We start from the raw sequence: 22,583 nt of genomic DNA, 5'->3' as shown, positions 1-22,583 counted from the left end.
TAACTCATTGAATAAAACATAAAATAAACCTATGAAGTAACCTCCTGGGGAGCAGTTCTCCAAGTGTTTCTATACATATGTGACAACTGTTGTCCTAGACTTTCTTTTCAAAAATATTTCTATGGTTGGCCAGGTGCGGTGGCTCATGCCTGTAATCCCAGCACTTTGGGAGGCTGAGGTGGGTGGATTGCTTGAGGTCAGGAGTTCGAGACCAGCCTGGCCGAGATGGTGAAACCCTGTCTCTGCTAAAAATACAAAAATTAGCCAGGCACGGTGGCAGGTGCCTGTAATCCCAGCTACTCGGGAGGCTGAGGCAGGAGGATTGCTTGAACCCGGGAGGCGGAGACTGCAGTGAGCCGAGATCCCACCACTGCACTCTAACCTGGGTGACAGAGCAAGACTCCATCTAAAAAAAAAAAAAAAAAATTTGTATGGCAAACACCCTGAGAGGCTAGAGATCATGTCTTTCTGCAGTGCAGAGGACAGAGTCGCTTCCTGACTAGGATAATAAAGAAAATGTCTCCCTCTAGGCTAAAGGGTGGGCAGGCTTGCCGCAGCCTGTTATGAGACTGAAAGGTTCCTAAGCTCAGGGTTCTTCAACAGTGACACAAATCCACTGTGTGCACAGATCTACCCGGGCCATTTTCCATCTACCCCATGGGATTTGGGGACAAGGGTAACCAATGGGAACATGAAGCTCATGCTGCCTACTGTCTTGTGAATAATAAAGTCTTTTGTCTCTGACATGGGAATCTCATGACTTCTGCTAGTTTCTGTGAAGATGGGGCAGGCTAACTTGTTAGCCTACAAGCAGGGTAAAATCTCAGACCCTTTACAGTTCTTGACAAAAGTACAATTATTGTCACTATCTATAGAGAAAGAGGCAGACAGATTTGATGACTTGCCTAATATAGTTAATAAATGGAAGAGGAGCTGACATTCCAGCTCAGGCACTCTGTCTCTAGAATTGAACTCTTAACCAGTACAGTAAACTCTTATTAATTGGCCTCAGCCTGTTATGTGTCATGGAAGTACAGTCTGTAAAAACAAAGTGGAGTTTTGCCTTGAATGTTAGACTGAGGTATTTGTATGAAACTCTTAAGGAAGAAGTGTTTTTTTTGGTTTGGAAAAAGCGAAGAAATCATGTTGTTTCTTTGTTTGAAACCCTCCAAAGATTTATCATCTCACTTGGAGTAAAAGCCAAAGTCCTTATAAGCCTTACCTCATATTATGGTGGACAGCCTCTAAGGTGGTCCTTTAATGATCCTCACTTCTTGGTATTCACATTCTGTTTAATTCCCTCTCTTTGGGCTTAGTGTCTTGCTTCTAATAAACAGAATATGGCAGCAAGCCAGCCTGGCCAACATGGTGAAACCCCATCTCTATTAAAAATACAAAAATTAGCCAGGCATGGTGGTGCATGCCTGTAATCCCAGCTACTCAGGAGGCTGAGGCAGGAGAATTGCTTGAACCTGGGAGGCAGAGGTTGCAGTGAGCTGAGATCACCCCACTGCACTCTTGCTTGGGCAACAGAACGAGACTCTGTCTCAAAAAAAAAAAAAAAAAAAAAGAATATGGCAGCAGTGATGGGCCATCACTTTAGAGATGAGGTTTGAAAAAGACTGTGGTTTCTATCTTGTGTGCTTTCTCTCACTCTCTCCAGGGGAAGACAGCTGCCACGTGGTAACGCAGTCCTGTGAAGAGTCCCATGTGGTGAGAGACGTGGTTGGGAGTGAGCTTGCAAGTGGATCCCCAACGCTTGTCCCCAAACTGAGACTTCACATGAGACTGCAGCTCTGGCCAACAGCTTCACTGTAACCTCACAACAGACCTTGAGCCACAAGCACCCAGCTAAGCTGCAGGGAGACCCCCTGAAACTATTGCTACAGAATAAAAGATGAAATGCTCCTGATTATTGTAAATACAAAGTTGCATGCAGGATTGTGTAAAGACAATGCCAGGTTGGACTGCCAGAATGAGCCAACTGCACGTGATGTGCTTCCCCCTGCAGAGAGCCTATGAATGGACGTGCAGTCAGGGAGGTTTCACATCACCAAGATTCCTATCCTAGAAAGGCAGATGTTCATAGCTTTGGGAATGGAATGCGACCCTTGTGGAGAGCCTATAAACGGATGCATGGGGCGGGGGCGCCTGTCCGTATGGATAAGATAGGGCTATAAATGCCCTCATCTTGCCACGGCTCTTCTAGGCCTCTTTAGGGTTAAGGCATACTCCCTTCTGAGAATTTCTGGTCTAACTGGTTGTCTAGCTTCACATCCTGTTTCCATGGATTGTTTGTAACCAGCTTTTGTTGCAGTTGTTACTGCTGATTAATATCTTGCTAATCATAGGTTATGGAAAGATTGTGCTTCTGTTTTAAGGCTCGGTTAGAAATTACTGACGCACACACTATATTGTAAATTCTTATCTCTCTATACTGTACTTCTACATACAAATGTACTGTACTTCTACATACAAATATTATGTTAATTACTTCATCCCCATGTGACCATCTCACCTCATAATCAAATGACCCTAAATCCCTCACTAACCTACCCCCACCCTCACTAAACTTAATAATAAACGCTGGTATATCCAGTGCATTGTTGGCACCATGGGACCGGAAGGCAGTGACCCCCCTGGACCCAGCTTTCACTATCTTGTGTGTGTCTATTATTTCTCAACCTGCCGATCCGCCTGGGAACAAAGAGAGAGCCCCATTGCATTGTGGGCTGCTGGCCAGATCCTGAAGATGCAAGCAACAATGAGACAGAGAAATTTGCTGAAAAAGCACCACAGCAGGAAACAACTAACACATCCAATCATCAAAAAGAAGAAAAGACCACGCTAACTCCTTTACAACAGACAATCCAGATAGCCATCCTGAACAACTTGTCTCCAGCGATCCAGGTCTGGCTCAACCTCTGCCTCCTCCTGATGACACTGATCCTTCTACCCTCTGTCACCCCACAGACTGTTAAAAACTATACATATTGGGCCTATATTCCTTTTCCTCCTCTTATTTGAGCCGTGACATGGATGGATGCTCCTATCGAGGTCTATGTTAATGATAGTATTTGGATGCCTGGTTCTGTAGATGATCGTTGTCCTGCACAACCTTCAGAAGAAGGAACGCTTTTCAACATCACTTTAGGTTTTAGGTATCCACCTTTCTGCCTGGGACCCACTAATGTATGTCTCTCATTAGATATTCAAACTTGGGCTGTCACACTACCATCTGGTCACTCTGTCCCTCCTTTAGGACACTTGGTATCAGGGCTCTCATTAAAACCTCTAGGGCAGATCAAAACAGTAATCACTGATTATATTCACACATCCCAATATAAGCCTTTAGACCTGCGTGTCCTCTCAACTTGTCTTCAAATGCTGACAAAATTAATATGGAAAGACTGTGTTAGCTCAGAAGGAACCATGTTATTTAATTCTTCTCACTACACCATTGTTGATTGGGCTCCTAAAGGTCATATTACTAATGATTGCTCTCAAGGTCACAGAGATTGTCAACATTTTCTCTATAATATTACTTACCAAAAAGGTAGTGACAACCCTCCCCTATTATATCGTAGATTTAACTCCTTTTTTCCTCTTAAGTGGAAAGGGGCAGGGGTTGCGCCTCCAAAGCCAAGGCTCATTGTTCCCCACTTAGGACCTGAACATTCTGAATTATGCAGATTAACAATAGCTATGACTGGTATGAGAGTTTGGGCTGGAGAAAGTGTTATAAGTAAATCCACCTTGTCACCTCAAAATATATATACTATCTATATGGAGTCCAACAAAACTATACCACTTAAAAGTTGTGTTAAACCACCATATATGTTATTAGTAGGAAAGTTGCATATTAGTTCAAAAACCAACATAATTACCTGTGTTAATTGTTACTTGTATACTTGTATTGACTCATCCTTTAATCAATATCATAGTATTTTAATAGTCAGAGCCAGAGAAGGTATTTGGCTCCCCGTAGCCTTACATAGGCCTTGGGACTCTTCCCCCTTTATCCATGTTATTAACAATATTCTATAGAAAATTCTTAAAAGGAGTAAACAATTTATTTTTACATTAACTGCAATAATAATGGGCTTGATTGCTGTTACTGTGATTGCTGCTACTGCTGGAGTTGCATTACGTCAATCTATTCAAACTGTTCATTTTGTGGATAAATGGCAAAAAAATTCTACTCGGATGTGGAATTCTCAGGTATTGATCAAAAACTGGCTAATCAAATTAATGATCTAAGACAAACTGTTATATGGATGGGAGATAGAATTATGAGTTTAGAACATAGATTACAAATGCAATGTGATTGGAATACTTCTGATTTTTGTATAACTCCATTTCAATATAATGAGTCTGTTCACAATTGGGAATCAGTAAAATGCCATTTACAAGGAAGTGAAGATAATTTAAAGCTTTAGACATAAGCAAACTAAAAGAACAGATTTTTGAGGCCTCTCAAGCACACTTAACTGCTTTACCTGGTGCTGAAGTTTTAGACGGTATCTCTGAGGGATTATCTAATCTCAACCCCATTCAATAGGTAAAATCTTTGGGAGGATCCACTATTGTTAATTTTGTTCTGTGTATAATTTGTACTATTGGTTTATTGTTCATGTGTAAAATTGGAAAAAATATTCTTCAGTCCAATTGTGATCAGTGCCAAGCTATGATTGCTATGGTTCATTTAAATCAGAGAGAAGGGGGAGATGTAAGGAGACCCCCTGAAACTGTTGCTATGGAATAAAAGATGAAATGCTCCTGATTATTGTAAATACAAAGTTGCATGCAGGATTGTGTAAAGACAATGCCAGGTTGGACTGCCAGAATGAGCCAACAGTGCGTGATGTGCTTCCCCCTGCAGAGAGCCTATGAATGGACGTGTAGTCAGGGAGGTTTCACATCACCAAGATTCCTATCCCAGAAAAGCAGATGTTCATAGCTCTAGGAGTGGAATGCGACCCTTGTGGAGAGCCTATAAACGGATGCATGGGTGGGGGGGGGGGTGGCGCCTGTCTGTATGGATAAGATAGGGCTATAAGTGCCCTCATCTTGCCACGGCTCTTCTAGGCCCCTTTAGGGTTATGGCATACTCCCTTCTGAGAATTTCTGGTCTAACCGGTTGTCTAGCTTCACGTCCTGTTTCCATGGATTGTTTGTAACCAGCTTTTGTTGCAATTGTTACTGCTGATTAATATCTTGCTAATCATAGGTTATGGAAAGATTGTGTTTCTGTTTTAAGGCTCTGTTAGAAATTACTGACACACACACTATATTGTAAATTCTTATCTCTCTATACTGTACTTCTACATACAAATGTTATGTGAAAGAATTACTTCATCCCCATGTGACCATCTCACCTCATAATCAAATGACCCTAAATCCCTCACTAACCTACCCCCACCCTCACTAAACTTAATAATAAACGCTGGTATATCCAGTGCATTGTTGGCACCATGGGACCGGAAGGCGGTGACCCCCCTGGACCCAGCTTTCACTATCTTGTGTGTGTCTATTATTTCTCAACCTGCCAATCCGCCTGGGAACAAAGAGCCCCATTGCATTGTGGGCTGCTGGCCAGATCCTGCAATACTAATCTGTGTCCAGATTCCTGACCCACAGAAACTGTGATATAACAAATGTTTGCCGTTTTAAGCCACTAAGTTTTGGTGTAATTTGTAAGAAGCAATAGATAATGAATACATTCCTCCTCCTCCCCTCACTCACTTCCCTCTGTCTACACTGACTTCCTTGCTGTTTCTGGAACATACCAGCTTTGCTCCCACTTCAGGACCTTGGCACTGGCCATTCCCTCTTTAGAAAGCTCTTTTCTCAGACAGCTTTGTGCCTCTAGCACACCCTATCCCTCCGTCCTGACTTGTAGGTGCCACCTTCTATACAAGTGATTTTCTTTCTTGTCTGACTTTCCTATTGTCAGCTCCATGAGGCCAGGGATTTTTGCCTGTTTTGTTTACAGCTTTTCCTTCAGTGCCTAGAAGTGGGTTTGGTACACGGTAGGTACTGAGTAAACATGTGTGGTGAAGTGAGGGAGGAAGATACGTCTAGAGCTAGATATGTTGGGTTTTAGGTACCTGTGGGATTTTCAAGTGTAGTCACATGTGAAGGCAGGATCAGAGAGCAGGGGGCAAAACAGAGGAAAGTATGACACCGAAACACAAGGGGAGGGACTCCACAGTAGTGAATGCTACAGAGAGGCAGGGAGGTCATTTAATGTAAGAAACAGAAAGTAACTGTGACATTAAATAACATCAGTTTCAAGACTGTGTTGGAGGCAAAAGCTAGATTAGTGAGCAAGGGAGGGAGGGGGAGGTGAAGAAGGGCCAGTAGTAAGAGTTACCTTCCAAGGAATGAGGCTGTGAAGAGTGGAGAAGAGAGCAACGGGTGGAGGGCTCATGCTGGGAGGGAACTTTCTAAAGACAGAAGAGATAGGGCCTGTGAATTCTCTGAGAGTCAGGACTGAGGGGAGTTGTGGCCTTGGTGCAGCAGGACAGAATGTGATAGAAAGCCTTATGCTATAGATGCTGGGCTTTGGACCAGCAGCATCAACATCACCTGGGAGATTGTCAGAAATATGGGATCTCAGTATGTTCCAGACCTACTGAATCAGAATCTGATATTAAGGTTCCAGATGATCTGTGAGTGCATTAAGTTTGAGAAACTCTGGTTAAGAGCACAGCAAAGAGGAGTAAGTGCTGGTGAGAGAAGGAAGAGCAACTTATTTGTGGAAATGGCAGGGTCAGCTCATGATAGGTGCAGCTGGATTTAACATTTGGAAATCCCAGTAAGAAGTAAAGGGAGTTCCTACCTTGCAGCCTCTCTCTACTCCAAAGAGAGCCCAGGAATCCAGATAGTCTGCTGACAATGATGATCCCCATAACAGCTACTATGTGTTGAGTAGTGTGCTTTGTGTCAGGTGGCATTCTGGATGCCTTACATAAATTATCTCACTTAATACTCTAGCAACCTTACAAGGTGAGAATTATTATCCTCATTTTGCAGAAAAAAATAAATCACTTAGGTTTATCCAACTAAGCAGCAGAGAGTTGAGCCAGGATTCATTTGGCACCAAAGTCCATGCCCCCTTTGTTATGCCCCATTGCTTCTACTACACCCTAGTGGTAGGGGAGGTGGGAGAGAGAGCACGAGGATTGAAGAGAGGGATGAAATCTTGAAATAGAATGCAGAAGGGGATGGGAGTGGGAGCTTGTTCGGGACTTGTATTAATCAGGGTTCTCTAGAGGGACAGAACTAATAGGATATACATATTAAGAGGAGTTTATTAAGTATTAACTTACATGATCACAAGGTCCCACAATAGGCCATCTACAGGCTGAGGAGCAAGGAGAGTCAGTTGAGTCCCAACACTGAGGAACCTGGAGTCCCATGTTCGAGGACAGGAAGCATCCAGCATGGGTGAAAGATGTGGGCTGGGAGGCTCGTCTTGTCTCGTCTCTTCCTTTCACATTTTTCTGCCTGCTTTATATTCTAGCCACACTGGCAGCTGATTAGATGGTGCCCATCCACATTAAGGGTGGGTCTGCCTTTCCCAGCCCACTGACTCAAATGTTAATCTCCTTTGGCAACACCCTCACAGACATACCCAGGATCAATACTTTGTATCCTTCAATCCAGTCAAGTTGACACTCAGTATTAACCATCACAGGACTCGGACTTGGGAGAGTGTTATAGGCCCAGCTAGGACTAGAGATGATGATTTTGTGAGTGGCATCAATCTGCATTAATATGCTTTTTAGCAGTAGTGCTTAGAATCTCAGGTGTGGTAGTAGAGAAGGAAGGATTAATGTGGAGCTTGGATGCTCTGGGTAGAGGATGGAAGGACTGAGGTGTGCGTCAGAGTTCAACATAGACTTAAGATAGCAAATGGAACAACCTCTTCTGTGAAGTCCCATCAGTGCCAGTGTGAACTTGGATTGCAGGTAGGGGTGGGAACTAAGAGCTGGCAGGCTGAATTGTGTTCAGCACTCCAAACCAGAAGTTGATGGGAGGTTGTTTTCATGCTTCTGAAAAGTCATTGCTGAGAGTGAGTGAGATTAATAGAGATGATCTAGTGTTGGTACACAGAATAGTTTGTGAAAGCTGGAGGGTAGCTGGGAAGTTCCTGCAGAGCTCCAGGTGGGTGGTGAGAGAGACTGGAGTATGGCCCTGCTTCCCGCATTACCAGAGTAGCCTGCTCAGGATGGCCAGTCCACACCCTAAGCTGAGTGTTGCCCCTGGTCCCAGTGCTCTGCATGGGCCTCCCCACTTACCAGGGACAGATCGCTTCTGATGCACCCAACCTGTGAGAGCTTATAGTCCTCAAAAAGACAGTGCTTGAGTCTTTCTAAAGTGAAAAACGAGACATCTTCCGTGGGTCATGCTCTGCTAAGAAAGCTGCACAGTAAGGTTGCTTGTCCTGAAGTATTAGGGAATTTAACAAAGCCTCTCTCTAGTTCACAAGCATGGTCTCTTCCTCCATGCAATACCTGCACTAGGCTAGGTGAGGTAAAATGAGCGCAAATATCAATTGCCATGTTGCACCCAGAATCCTTACTCCCTCTAACTCCTGCCTCCACTGTTATGTGTGGGTCAGCGTGTCAGACTCCTTTTCTCCCTGATGGTGAAATCTGTTCCTTGTTGCTCATTTGATTTTATTCAGTGCTTATTCTGTGCCTGGCTTTGTTCTACACACTGGGGATGTGGTAGTGAACAAAGATCTCTGCCCTTATGGAGTTTAGCAGTTAATGAGGGGCAGACACAATAAACAATAGGGGTAATAAATAAGTGTGGCATATAGAATGTTAGAAAGTGATAGAGGTTATTTACACAAAAAAAGGAATCGTAGGTCAGGGCACAATGACTAGCCCTGCTGTCCATAAGGCCCTGAGCACTGGCGCTGCCAAGCTTCCTTTCCCAAGATCTGATGACACCTCACATAAACCCCTTAATGCAGACACACACTAGGAATGGCCCTTGCACCACCAGGGTTGGCCTGCCCTGTCATGCTCTTTCCTGTAAAATGTTTGGGTTCATGGGAGCTGGACCAAAGAGTGGAACAGGGGACAGACAAGACAATGCATTAGTTTATGCTAACTGGTGGGAGTGCAGATTTTTAGGGAGGGGGTGGCTGAGTCCAGGCTCTCCTATCATGCCCAGGTATCAAGGGAAGGTGTGGCCAGGCAGTCCACTGTTGTTCTATGAATAGGACTCAGTGTCCCTGAGAACTGGCCTGGAGATCCATTAGGATGCTACAGACAACATAATTTTTCTATTTTTTGAGAAGCATTTTTGGGCCAAGGAGGAAATGGGATTCAAAAATTGATCTATGAAGTTCCTACATTTGGATGTAGGTCCACACAGGAGGAAAAACCCTGCTTCAGTCTACTCACTTGTAACAAAGCAAAATAAAGCCATAAACTCCTCACTGAAGCTCTAGGGAGGGAGAAACTGACAAGTTCCCTATGAAAAAGAGATGGTGTATAGAAATTAATTGTGCTATACCCATGGTTGCTATTTTCAAAGATTTATGAAATGTTATTGCTAGTCTCTTTAACATGCTGTCTTCTTTTTATTTTATTGAATGCAGTAGTAGGAGGCTTTTGAATTCTCCTGCCTGGTCCTCTCCCATCCCCAGGAATATAACTTTCAAGGAGAAAACACTGAACTACTCCTGATTTCATTTCCAATCTGTAGAATTCCCACTGTCCCCACTGTCCTCAACACCCGCATTTTGTGCAAATTTTTTTTCACACCCATTTTACAAATTTTACGTGAAGCTTTGCTGCAATAAGTGTTATTCCAGGGGCTGGTCTTTGGGGATTCTATTTTGCCAAAATGACTCTGGCCCTTGCCCTTTAAAAAAACAAACAAACAAAAAAGCCCAATCATTGTTGATAGAATATTTACTTAAAAACATTACCCCAATCATGGGTTAAACACACTGCTTCTACATGATGGATGTTATGTAAGTAATTTTGAGGCAGTGTTTTTAATCTGCCAAATCTCCGCTTCATAAGGATCTAGGTGGTGCCCCTCCAGTTGCCGAGGGGGCTGACCTGCTAATCCCATCCATCTCAGAACATGGTTTGTTTGTAGTCCTGATGAATTTGCCATGCCTTTCACTGGGGTAAATCTGAATCCTACGTGGAGGTTAATAAAGCACCAGCCATGCTTATCTGGCTTCCCGAAAAGAACAGACTCAACGGCTCCTCTGGTCTCATGGATCTGCAACTACTTGGTTCAGAGACTATTCTCTTTTCCATGACAGTATAGCTTTGGAGAATATTAATATATTTCCAGCTCTGTGTCCATGTATTGAGAATTATATAAACTAGCTTCACAATATATAAATTGCTCAATAATTAGAACAAGCATCTCACATCAAAATAAACAATTCAAATTTCATCTACTACCCAAATGCGAAATCCTCAAGAGTGCTGAGTTATGAAATTATGCAATCACAGAAATTAGCATTTTAAAAGTTCTCAACTGATAAAAAGTACTGTACTCTGTTGGTTTTTCCTGGGTATGCTTTAGTAATAGTAAGTAATAAGATAATTAGCACAGATACATTCCATCAAGCAGGATGTAGTTTGAAGTAGGAAGTTATTTAAATTCATTTGAGAAAGCTACCGTAACTGGGAAAAGAAACATATGTAGGTATCTCATGTCAGCTTTTAAAGGCCTATAGTGAGTTTTTGTTTAGAACTTGATAGAAAATTACTTGACTGCCTGATAGAGGGTAATCAATTTTGTTAACAGAGCTTGGACTTGCTATGTAAACATAAGGATCTCTATCTTGGCCTCTTCTGTAAATCAGCTCATTCAGCAATTGAACATGATGAATACACTAGAAATAAATTTTTTTTTTTTTGAGACAAAGTCTTGCTCTGTCACCCAGGCTGGAGTACAGCGGCATGATCTCGGCTCTCTGCAAGCTCCACCTCCCGGGTTCATGCCATTCTCCTGCCTCAGCCTCCCAAGTAGCTGGGACAACAGGTGCCCACCACCATGCCCGTCTAATTTTGTTTTTGTATTTTTAGTAGAGATGGGGTTTCACTGTGTTAGCCAGGATGGTCTTGATCTCCTGACCTCGTGAACCACCCGCCTTGGCCTCCTAAAGTGCTGGGATTACAGGCGTGAGCCACTGTGCCTGGCCTTGGAAATAAAATTCTTGAGGTGGGCATTGGTTGTTTGACCTGTCTAACGTCTCTACCCCTCTGCTGTGGTGAGAGTCTCCTCTTTCCTTTGCAGGCATTTGGATGTGGCTGATCTCCCCAGTCTGCCTCTTTCCAAATCAATTTGAACACATGGCCAGGGCCTGGCCCCCCTTTCCCCACCCAGAGTGATTAATATTAGTTCAAGAGCGGGCACAGGACTCAGGCAGGGCTGAAGTTCCTCTAGGAGATCTGAGATATGGACACTGGAAGAGGAACAGCCCTTTGTCTTTCGGGATCTTGAGTTCTACTTCATGGATATAGGCTCAGGGCTGGCAGTGGACACCTTACCAGCACTGATAATGTCACCTGCTGAGAATAAGCAGCATTGAACCACAGGGAGAAAGAAACAGCAGCCTAATGACATCATTGGACCCCAATAAATTGTCTTTTGGTCTACGCTAGTTTGAGATAGATTTTTTTCTGGTTCTTGTATTTAAATGAGTCCTTACAAATAAGTAACTTACATAGTTGTCTCTCTTCCTGCTAATCATCAGCAATTTCACTCCACACCTGCACACAGTGAAGGGCACATAGGGATTGTTAGCACCAGAGGTCTGAGGTATGAACATCTTGGATGGGTCTAGCACATCATGTATTAGGCCATTAGGTCCTTTTGAGCCACTAAAAATGTATGGAGATTCCTGAAGGAATACCTGCTTGTATGACATGTGTGTGTGTGTGTGGTATGTATATGTGTGAGTGTGTATATTTGTGTATAGTTTTCCATTATGTTAATGTTAGCTAGAGGTGAAACAAGCTAAGTATGCCAGTATAATGTGTGAGGCATCTATTTCTCATTAATGAAGTAAACAGTGGCATTTGTGAAGGAACATGGGCAAGGAACTCAGCAAGCACGTGGGTGATTTCCCACCTACATCAGAAGAAACATGAAAGAGCAACTCTTAATTACAACCAAATATTAGCTTAGGCTCGTGGGAACTCATCATCCCATCTCAAGGTCTGTATTTATGAAAATTTAAGCAATGTCTTAAGACATGTTAATTTGTTCTTTGTTTATTTCTTTCCCTGACAGATTAATTTATTCCAAGGGACTTTGGTTCTCAAGCGCTAATATATCGATTGGGCCTATGTACGACATAGCTAACAGCCTGGGGAGGAGATTTTGATGGAAAACAAAAGTCTTTCTTGTAGTTTTCCTTAGGTAATTAACTTTATATTGTGGGCCCTGGACTGCTTCCAGTTTTCTCTGGATTTGCATCTCTCAGTTTTAGATCAATGGTTAATTTCATGAGAGGCTGCAAGTGCTGAAACACACACACACATACTCTCTCTGTGTCTGTCTGTCTGTCTGTCTCTCTCTCTTTGGGCTTGAATAAGCCAGCTGAAGCATACTGGGACCATGAGCAAAGTTATATGTTTTTTTTTTCCTATTGGGTGATGTCGTTCTGAGCACATCTATGCAAAGGACATGTAAACGGTAACAAGAATCTGAAGTGCCACCTCTGGAGAAGCAAAGGAGGGGATAAGAGAAATGCTGTTTATCATTAATGGGAACTTCTCTTGGTTGCCTTTTGGATCCTTCAATCTTGTATAATCCCACTGGGAAGTCAAAGTAATGCTTACAAAGTACCATCCTTTTAATGTCTATTAATTGATTATCAGTTCTTTTGTTGCCCATGAACTGTACTCAGAAGTCTGTGGCACTTACATATAAATATCTGTATCTTGTAGAAAGAGAAGGTACATAGCAAGTAAGTAATAAAATTACCCCAGAACCCATATGCTCCCAAACCATTCTGATGTCTGTAACTATTCTTTTTTTTTTTTTTTTTTTTTTTTTTGAGACAGAGTCTCACGCTGTCACCTAGGCTGTAGTGCAGTGGCCCAATCTCGGCTCACTGCAGCCTCCGCCTCGCCTGTAACTATTCTTTACATCACGGGATTAACTTAGTATAGGAAACCTCCAGAAGTGTACCTGTCCCCAAATTTCAGGCAACTTCATAAGCATTTCTGGATTTTGTCTATAGGTATCCTTAAAAGTGTACAAACTTAAAACAGAACATCGAAAGTCAGTGACCCCTAATTATATTACTTCTCCTTCACAAAACATATCTTTCAAATCAACAAGCAAAGCAGAGGGATTTCTATTATACTTTAGAATTCCTGATTTCTACAAGCTTTGTTCCTTTACCTAGAGCGTCTACTAAATAAAAGAAACCTACATTATTATAAAATGCTAAATACAGGTCAGAACGCTAATGTAGGTATTTTTACCACATAATATCGCATTTATGAATAGGCTAAATGGCATAAGCCTAGTCCTATTTACTGCTAGGATATATATTAATAACTAAAATGTAGCTAGCTATTACCAGGTGAAAACAGTAGCTGCTCAGGCTAACTGTGATAGACTGTATTACTTTTACACTAAATATTTGTGTTCCTATCCCTGAAGTGCCTCTCCCAGCAGAAAGATTCACTTCTCTACCCTGCTGAATTCAGGAATGGTCATGAAACTTCCTTTGGCCAGTGAAATGTGGGCCAAAAGGGTATGTGTCTTTGTAGATAGAAACTAAAGTGTGGTTTGCCAAGTCTCTGCCATAATGCCCAGGATGATCTAGATGAAAACTGCTATATCAGCCTGGGGTCTGGAGTGAAGAGGACACAGAGCAGAGCCGCAGCTGACCCATGCAGTATAGCACAAATGCGAAAGAAACCTTTGTGGCTGTAAGCCACGAAGTTGTGGGGATTGTTTATTTCTGCATCATAATCTAATCTATCCCAACTGATACTACAGCTTAAACTATATATGTACACTTTATTAGTTTGTACCTTTTGAAATTGTTGTTTGGTAGTAACAAACTATCTAATAGCAACAATCTCATACAATTTGACTTATTATAACTGAGAAAATAGGAATATAAATTTCTACTCATGAATGCTTTTCCTCCCAGATGATAATTACTTATTAAGAGAAGAGTATATTTATTACTTGTATTTTATTTTATTTTTATTTTATTTTTTGAGATGGAGTTTCGCTTTTTTTGCCCAGGCTGGAGTGCAATGGCGCTATCTGGGCTCACAGCAACCTCCGCCTCCTGGGTTCAAGCGATTCTCCTCCCTCAGCCTCCCCAGTAGCTGGGATTACAGGCATGTGCCACCACGCCTGGCTAATTTTGTATTTTCTGTCGAGACACAGTTTCTCCATGTTGATCAGGCTAGTCTTGAACTCCCAACCTCAGGTGATCTGCCCTCCTCGGCCTCCTAAAGTGCTGGGATTACAGGTGTGAGCCACCGCGCCCGGCCTGTATTTTATTTTTATAAGGAACATCATAGCAGAGTTAGAGAAAATGTTGCAAATATTTACGCATTCCTAAATCCACAGCAATGCTCATCATTGATCGAATGTCCTCCATGTGTCACTTTCTAGGAATGTATTAGGTGGGCAAGACAGACATGACTCATACCTTCATGGAGATTTCATTCATTCTAGTGATGGAGTTCAACTATAAACAATAATTGCAGGCTAGGAAATGAATAGATTGTTTTAAGTCAAAATTACAGAGGAAAAGGAACTCATGGATATGGTGGTGGATGATGGCCTCTCTGAAGAGTTGATGGTTGAGGCCTGAAGAATGAGAAAAGTGTTCTAGGCTGACGGGACAGCGTAATGCAAATGCCATCTCCATGTCCCGGAGGCAGATCAGATCTGCCCAGTGTAGCTAGAATGTAGTGAGGAAGGGGATCATGATGTGAGGTAAAGCTGAAGAAATGGAGTATGGACACGTCATACAGAGCTTTGATGGCCAGGGAGGCAGTTTGAATTTTTTTTTTAAGTCAATGGGAAGCTATGGAAGGAAAATGTGAAGAAAAAGACACGAAGCAGTTTATTTCTTCAACGCTGATCACTGTCTCTGCTGGGAGTCCCATATACGTACTGACACTAAGGGGAAGTGAGGGGACCAGTGAGGAGGCTACTACAGGTCAGAGGCGATGGTTATCTGGACCAGGGTTGTGGCAGTGAAGAGGAAGAGAAATGGACAAAATCAAGATGTATTCAGAAGGTCAAAACAGAACTTGTTGATGCTCTGGATGTGGAAAATGAGGGAAAGGAGACCAGCAAGAATGGCTTCCAGACTTCTGGCTTGGATCCTTGGGTGGACGTTGGTGCCACTTCTTTTTTTTTAGATGGAGTCTCACTCTCTCCCCCAGGCTAGAGTGCAGTAGCATGATCTCAGCTCACTACAACCTCTGCCTCCTGGGTTCAAGCAATTCTCCTGCCTCAACCGCCCGAGTAGCTGGGATTACAGGCACCCGCCACCAAGCCTGGCTAATTTTTTTTGTATTTTTAGTAGATAGGGTTTTACCATGTTGTCCAGGCTGGTTTTGAACTCCTGACCTCAGGTGATCCACCCCCGTCGCCTCCCAAAGTGCTGGGATTGCAGGCGTGAGCCACCGTGCCCGGCCAGACATGATGCCACTTATTAAAACAGGAAATACCAAGGGAGGACTAAGGTTTTCAAGACATGAGGGGATCAAGAGTTCAGTTCTGGACATGCTAAGCATAGGATACCCTGGAAACATCTGAGTGGAGATATCAAGTAGGAAGCTCTGTGTGTGTCTGAAATCCAGAGAAACAATCTGGGCTGGACATATGAACTGGGGCATCATCAACACATCAGTGGAATTTCAGGCTTGGAGAATAAATGTAAAGGGAGAAGAAAAAAGGTTCTCTGATGCCTGAGGAACCCCTGGCATTTAGAGGTTTGGGAGGAAACAAAGAGCAGCCATGAGGCTGGGGGAAAGCCAGAAGGGTGAGTCTTCACAGAAGCTGAGAAGAGAGTGGTTTAAGAAAACCATGGGTCAGCCTTGTCAAATGCTGCTGAGAGGCGGAATGAGAAAAGGACAGAGAAGACACCCTGGATCTGGCAACCTGGAGGTCTTTGGCAACCCTGATAATGTGTTTCAGGAGAGCGGTAGGACCCAAAGGGGTTCTCCAGCGGGAAATACAGATAACAGGTACAGTAAAAAATGTTTTAAAATTTGGCTAAGAAGGGGATAAGAGAAGAAGGGTGAGGGAGGAGAAGCCTAAATTAACTGAGTGTTTATGTTAAAGAGAGACTGTGAAAAATCCTGGAAGTGACTGAGTTTACCTGGAAGCTACCAGATTGTTTTCTACCATCAGCAAAAATGGAGACTTGAGAACTAGCTAACTCGCTATACATGTGCACAACTGCATTTGTGTGGCCTCTTTCTGAAATACCATGTTCCTTAAGGGTCACCTTCTCTTCTTTCTTTTCCCACATTTCTGGAAGGAAATTGTTTGGGTTGCTTTAATTATTATAGCTTTTCTATCCCTACTTTGTCTTTTTTTGTTGCTTAAGTTCTGAATGATATGCAGTCACTGAAGAATGTTCTTTTGTTTCAGAAAGAATTATTGTTCCTCTCTAACTCAAAAGTGCTGACCTATTTGGCTTCTGTATCTGTTGATACAGTTCACTTCCCTCTTAGCTTAAGGGTCATTGAATGAGGGTAAAATTTCATCATAAATTTTATTTTTAAAATGTTTAATTAACAGTTTTAATTGAAAAAATTCACACACTTTAGGTAAAGAAAAAAAGTTAAATAGCACAAAAGATTATAGAATAAATAAGTCCTCCCCAGAACCCCAGCCCTTGCTCCAGAGGAAACTGTTGCCCTTACTACCTTGTGTGAACTATTCTATATACATACAATTCTAAGGCTACATCTCCTGCCTGTAAAACAAAAATAAAAATAAAAACAAAACCCTCAAATGTGAGCATATTTACACACTCTGTGCTTTGCTTTTTTAATATTTCAATATAACATGGAGGCTTTTGCATAAAGTCAAGCATCGCTTAACAACGAGGATATGTTCTGAGAAATGTGCCATTGGACAATTTTGTCTTCATTGGAATAACCTATAGTGTACTTACACAAACATAGATGGTATAGTCTATCAGACACCTAAGCTATATGGTATAATCTGTTGTTTTTAGGCTACAAACCTGTATAGCATGTTCCTGTACAAAATACTGTAGGCAATTATAACACAGTGGTAAAAAATTGTGTATCTAAACATATGTAAACTTAGAAAAGGTACAGCAAAAATATGGTATTATAATCTTACGGGACCACCATCCTATATGTGGTTCATTGTTGATCACAACATTGTTATGTGGTCCATGATGATATAGCTATGTCATTCTTATTCATGGTTCCATAGTATTCCATTTTATGGATGTGCCATTATGTTAACAAGTTTCTACTGATGAATATTTATGTTTTTCTAAGCATTTTAAAACCAAACCAAAAATTTTCTTGAATGATTACACAAAACCTTTGCCTAAAAACACACAAAACCTTTACCCAATATGAAGCAGACAACTGTCATCCTAAATCCCAAAGACTGTTGGATTGGGAATAACTACTGTTTTCCTGTTTTGTAGTAAAAAAAAGGTGGCTGATGTTTGTGTGACTCTTTCATCTATGAAATCTGGGGATATCAATGACACTAATCTATGCCATAGGAATAATGAGAAGAGAAAAAAATATGAAAGTTTTAAGACGTTTAGAAAAACAATCTTTTAGAATAAAATAAATATTTTATGGGCTATCAAATGACTTATATAGCAAATGCATAGTATTTTGTATTTTCTTAGATAATATGCCACTAGATTTTTTTCAAAATAGCAATGTTTCCTAAAGATGCTTTCTTTCACACTTATATGGACAATTAATATTTTCCATTTCAAACAATACTAAGACTTCTATGGGGGGGGGGGCGTGGATTTCATGGGCCTAAGTAATGTATTCTGAGGGTGCTTAAAGTGCCCACAGGCCTTCCCCTAGTATCACCACTGATTTCAGGAGCAGGGAAGTGGAGATTTTAGGAAAATAAAGTTTATGAAGGTTTGGAAGTTTTTTTTTTGTTTTTTGTTTTTCTTTTTTGTGAGACAGTTTCGCTCTTGTTGCCCAGGCTGGAGTGCAATGGTGTGATCTTGGCTTACTGCAACCTCTGCCTCCCAGGTTCAAGTGATTCTCCTGCCTCAGCCTCCTGAGTAGCTGGGACTACACGCACATGCACCACCATGCCTGGCTAATCTTATATTTTTAGTAGAGACAGGGTTTCTCCATGTTGATCAGGCCGGTCTCAAACTCCCGACCTCAGGTGATCTACCTGCCTTGGCCTCCCAAAGTGCTGGGACTACAGGTGTGAGTCACTGCGCCTGGCAGAAGTCATTCTTAAAGATTTTGTCTTTTATCCCATGGGCTCTGGGGAGACGCTGGAGCTTCTGATCAGGAGGATGACATATAGTAGTTGGCAGTGGCATGCAGAATAATTTAGAGGAGAGAGGGAAAGAAGAGAATCAAAAAGGACATTATAATAGTCCAACTGAGGTGAGGAAAGCCTTGGCTGGAATGGGAACAGCAGAAGCAAAAAGTAAAAAGGACCTAAGAGTGAATTTAACTTTTTTTGCTGCCCTAGCACACTTGAGAAGACAAATCCTATTAAGTGATTCACTCGGTATTCAAAACTTTGTTATAAGTGCAGCAGAAAACCCAAATTAAAAGGCTAAGCTATTACAGTACATTGCTACAAATCATTAAACTATATAAAAACAAGGAAGGTTAATGTTACAGAGTGGAGAGGGTGAGGAGGCTGTGCCTGGCTCCCATTCTCACAGCCACTGCAGTACATTGAGCTCCACAGAGACAGTGCCGGGGCAAGTGAGAGCCGGACGGGCACTGGGTGACTCTGTGCCTCGCTGAGGAAAAATAACTCAACATGGGCAAAGGAGACCCTAAGAAGCCGAGAGGCAAAATGTCATCATATGCATTTTTTGTGCAAACTTGTCGGGAGGAGTGTAAGAAGAAGCACCCAGATGCCTCAGTCAGCTTCTCAGAGTTTTCTAAGAAGTGCTCAGAGAGGTGGAAGGCCATGTCTGCTAAAGATAAAGGAAAATTTGAAGATATGGCAAAGGTGGACAAGGCCCGTTATGAAAGAGAAATGAAAACCTATATCCCTCCTAAAGGGGAGACAAAAAAGAAGTTCGAGGATTCCAATGCACCCAAGAGGCCTCCTTCGGCCTTTTTGCTGTTCTGCTCTGAGTATTGCCCAAAAATCAAAGGAGAGCATCCTGGCCTGCCTATTAGTGATGTTGCAAAGAAACTGGTAGAGATGTGGAATAACACTTTTGCAGATGACAAGCAGCTTTGTGAAAAGAAGGCTGCAAAGCTGAAGGAAAAATACAAAAAGGATACAGCTACATATCGAGCTAAAGGAAAGCCTGATGCAGCAAAAAAGGGAGTTGTCAAGGCTGAAAAAAGCAAGAAAAAGAAGGAAGAGGAGGAAGATAAGGAAGATGAAGAGGATGATGAGGAGAAAGATGAAGAAGATGATGATGAATAAGTTGGTTCTAGCCTAGTTTTTTTCCTTGTCTATAAAGCATTTAACCCCCCTGTACACAACTCACTCCTTTTAAATAAAAAAATTAAAATATAAGGCTGTGTGAGATTTGTTTTTACACTGTACAGTGTCTTTTTTTGTACAGTTAACACACTACCAAATGTGTCTTTAGATAGCCCTGTCCTGGTGGTATTTTCAATAGCCACTAACCTTGCCTGGTACAGTATGGGGGTTGTAAACTGGCGTGGAAATTTAAAGCAGGTTCTTGTTGGTGCACAGCACAAATTAGTTATATATGGGGATGGTAGTTTTTCATCTTTAGTTGTCTCTGATGCAGCTTATATGAAATAATTGTTGTTCTGTTAACTGAATACCACTCTGTAATTACAAAATAAAAAGTGGCAGCTGCTTTGTTGACATTCTGAATGCTTCTAAGTAAATACAAATTTTTTTTATTAGTATTGTTGTCGTTTTCATAGGTCTGAAATTTTTCTTCTTGAGGGGAAGCTTTTGCCCATTTTGAATCACATGAATTATTACAGTGTTTATCCTTTCATATAGTTAGCTAATAAAAAGCTTTTGTCTATGCACCCTGCATATCATAATGGGGGTAAAGTTAAGTTGAGACAGTTTTCATCTGTAACTGAAAATCCAAAATCTTGATCAGTTAAGAAATTTCACATAGCCCACTTATATTTACAAACTGATGAGTAATCAATCTACTCACAGCATGGGATTATTAGAAGCAAACATTTTGAAAGTCTGTCCTTAAAGGACTAATAGAAAAGTATGCTTTATCCTTTACATGAGGACTCTATTCTTTAACTCCCATTACCATGTAATGGCAGTGATATTTTGCAGTTCCCACATTAAAGAAGACCTGAGAATGTATCCCCAAAAGCATGAGCTTAGAATATAAGACTGCCAAATTAAATTTTTGGTTGACATTAGTCTCAGTGAAGACTATGAAAATGCTGGCTATAGATGTCTTTTCCCATTTATCTAAATATGGACTGCTCAGGAAATGAGACTTTCCATGAAAAGTATTTTTAATTAATTGGGCCAGCTTTTAAAATAGGGTATATTTTCCCATATTATGGTTTGCCCCCTTATAAATCCAAGTAGATCAGAGGAAGGAAGACACTTAAACTTTGCATTTCAGTATGAATTATTCAATTTATTTGAATGATTTTTCTTTACAAAACCCAAACTCATTCATTAGTCATGTTTATCTGCTTAGCAGTTTAGGGAACAATTTGGCAATTTTGTGGTTTTCGAGATTATCGTTTTCTTGAAGTGCCAGTATTCTAAAATAGCGTTCTTATAATTTTACGTGCTTTTGCGATGGAGTGTTGTTTTGTTATATAATTTTGACTTGGATTATTTCCATTTGGATTTGTTTATGTAATTTCAGGAGGAATACTGAACATCTGAGTCCTAGAAGATACTAATAAACTAATAATTGCAGAGTTAAAAAACAACAACAACAAGGAAGGGCTTATCTTCAGAGTTCTCTATTGTTTACATCCAGTGGACCATTTTGGCATTCCTTCATTAGTGCCTTCCCAGAGCCATCACTGCCATAAGAAGCAAGGCAAGATCTCCAGGAAGGGAAAATAATCAACAATTATGGCTGACTTATGAATTTAATAATTTTTGCTAGATAAATCCTAGATAAAGATAAACATTTTAAGGATATTTGTATTAAATCTAAATATTAAAAAATTTAAAAAATGATAAAAGCAAATATGGGTGAATATTTAATCACAAGGTGGGAAAGATTTTTCTAAGCCTGAGACTAAGGGCAAGCACTCTAAAATATTGAGCTGAACACATCAAAAATAACTTTTTTTGTTGTTTTTCTGAGACGGAGTTTCACTCTGTCACCCAGGCTAGAGGGCAGTGGCACAATCTCGGCTCGCTACAACCTCCACCTCCCAGGTTCAAGCAATTCTCCTGCCTCAGCCTCCCAAGTAGCTGGGATTACAGGCGCCCGCCACCATGCCTGGCTAAGTTTTTGTATTTTTAGTAGAGATGGGGTTTCACCATGTTGGCCAGGCTAGTCACTAACTCCTGACCTCAAATGATCCGCCTGCCTTGGCCTCCCAAATTGCTGGGATTATGGCAAAAAAACCCTTTTAACGGTAAAAACAAACAGATGATAAATAGAAAGAAAATACTTGTAACAGCTATATTTGACAACAGATTACTGTGCCTAATACATAAAGAGCTACTACAAATCTTGGGGAGTAATAGATTTTCTACCCAGAGCTCTCTTTGGAAAATAAAACAGATTGTATACACCTTCTGAAATGCCTCTCCTTTGATGTAACTGCCTGGAGTATTGTCAAATGGGTGCTACCAGTACGAACAGTATTCTATGCTTTAGCTTGATGTAGTCCTTACTACTGGGTGGTACAGAGATAGAGAATGACTAGGAACACAATGAGGAGTGAGGGAGAATGTCTTGCAGGGTGAAATGAAGACAGGATGGGTGGAAACACTGAAGAAAATGAACAGAGAAACACAAAAGCTATTTTTCAAGCCATACAGCACTCTGAGAAGTATGTATCTAACACACTGGGCCTGACCTGCAGTAGGCACTTCATTAAATGTGCATTGAATTTAAACAGAGGCATGAAAGGACTTGAGGCAAAGAGGCAGGACCTATTTCTAATAATAATTGTAATTATAATTACAATAATGGTTAACTATAGTTTTATAGCTTACGAGGTACTAGATTCTTAGCTTAGCTCTGGACATGGGTAATTTCATTTAATTCCCCTAACAACTCTGAAAGATTTGTACTGTTATTACCGTTTTATAGATTCTGAAACTGAAGCCCAGGACCCCTTAACCCAAGTTCACATAACTAGGAAATGGCTTGTTCATACAAATTTGGGCCATGTAAGTCCAGAGCCCACATCCTTACAACT

General features: G+C 41.4%; 2 protein-coding genes across 2 annotated transcripts in view; one reads left to right on the top strand and one right to left on the bottom strand.

Moving 5' to 3' along the window:
* Positions 1–22,583, bottom strand: part of MYO3B (myosin IIIB) — a 477,280-nt gene that overhangs the window by 33,414 nt on the left and 421,283 nt on the right. The window lies entirely within an intron of this gene.
* Positions 18,924–19,650, top strand: LOC129143312 (high mobility group protein B1-like). Its single transcript, XM_054679103.1, has one exon. The coding sequence runs from the start codon at positions 19,027–19,029 to the stop codon at positions 19,648–19,650; it is 624 nt and encodes a 207-aa protein (XP_054535078.1). The 5' UTR covers positions 18,924–19,026.

Source organism: Pan troglodytes, chromosome 13, assembly GCF_028858775.2.
Source record: "Pan troglodytes isolate AG18354 chromosome 13, NHGRI_mPanTro3-v2.0_pri, whole genome shotgun sequence".
NCBI classification, from domain to species: Eukaryota; Metazoa; Chordata; class Mammalia; order Primates; family Hominidae; genus Pan; species Pan troglodytes.
This window is presented reverse-complemented; position numbering and strand designations above follow the sequence as displayed.

What these genes read in the sequence shown, in the direction of transcription:
- LOC129143312 (XM_054679103.1), top strand. Translation starts at nt 19,027, where the DNA reads ATGGGCAAAGGAGACCCTAAGAAGCCGAGAGGCAAAATGTCATCATAT.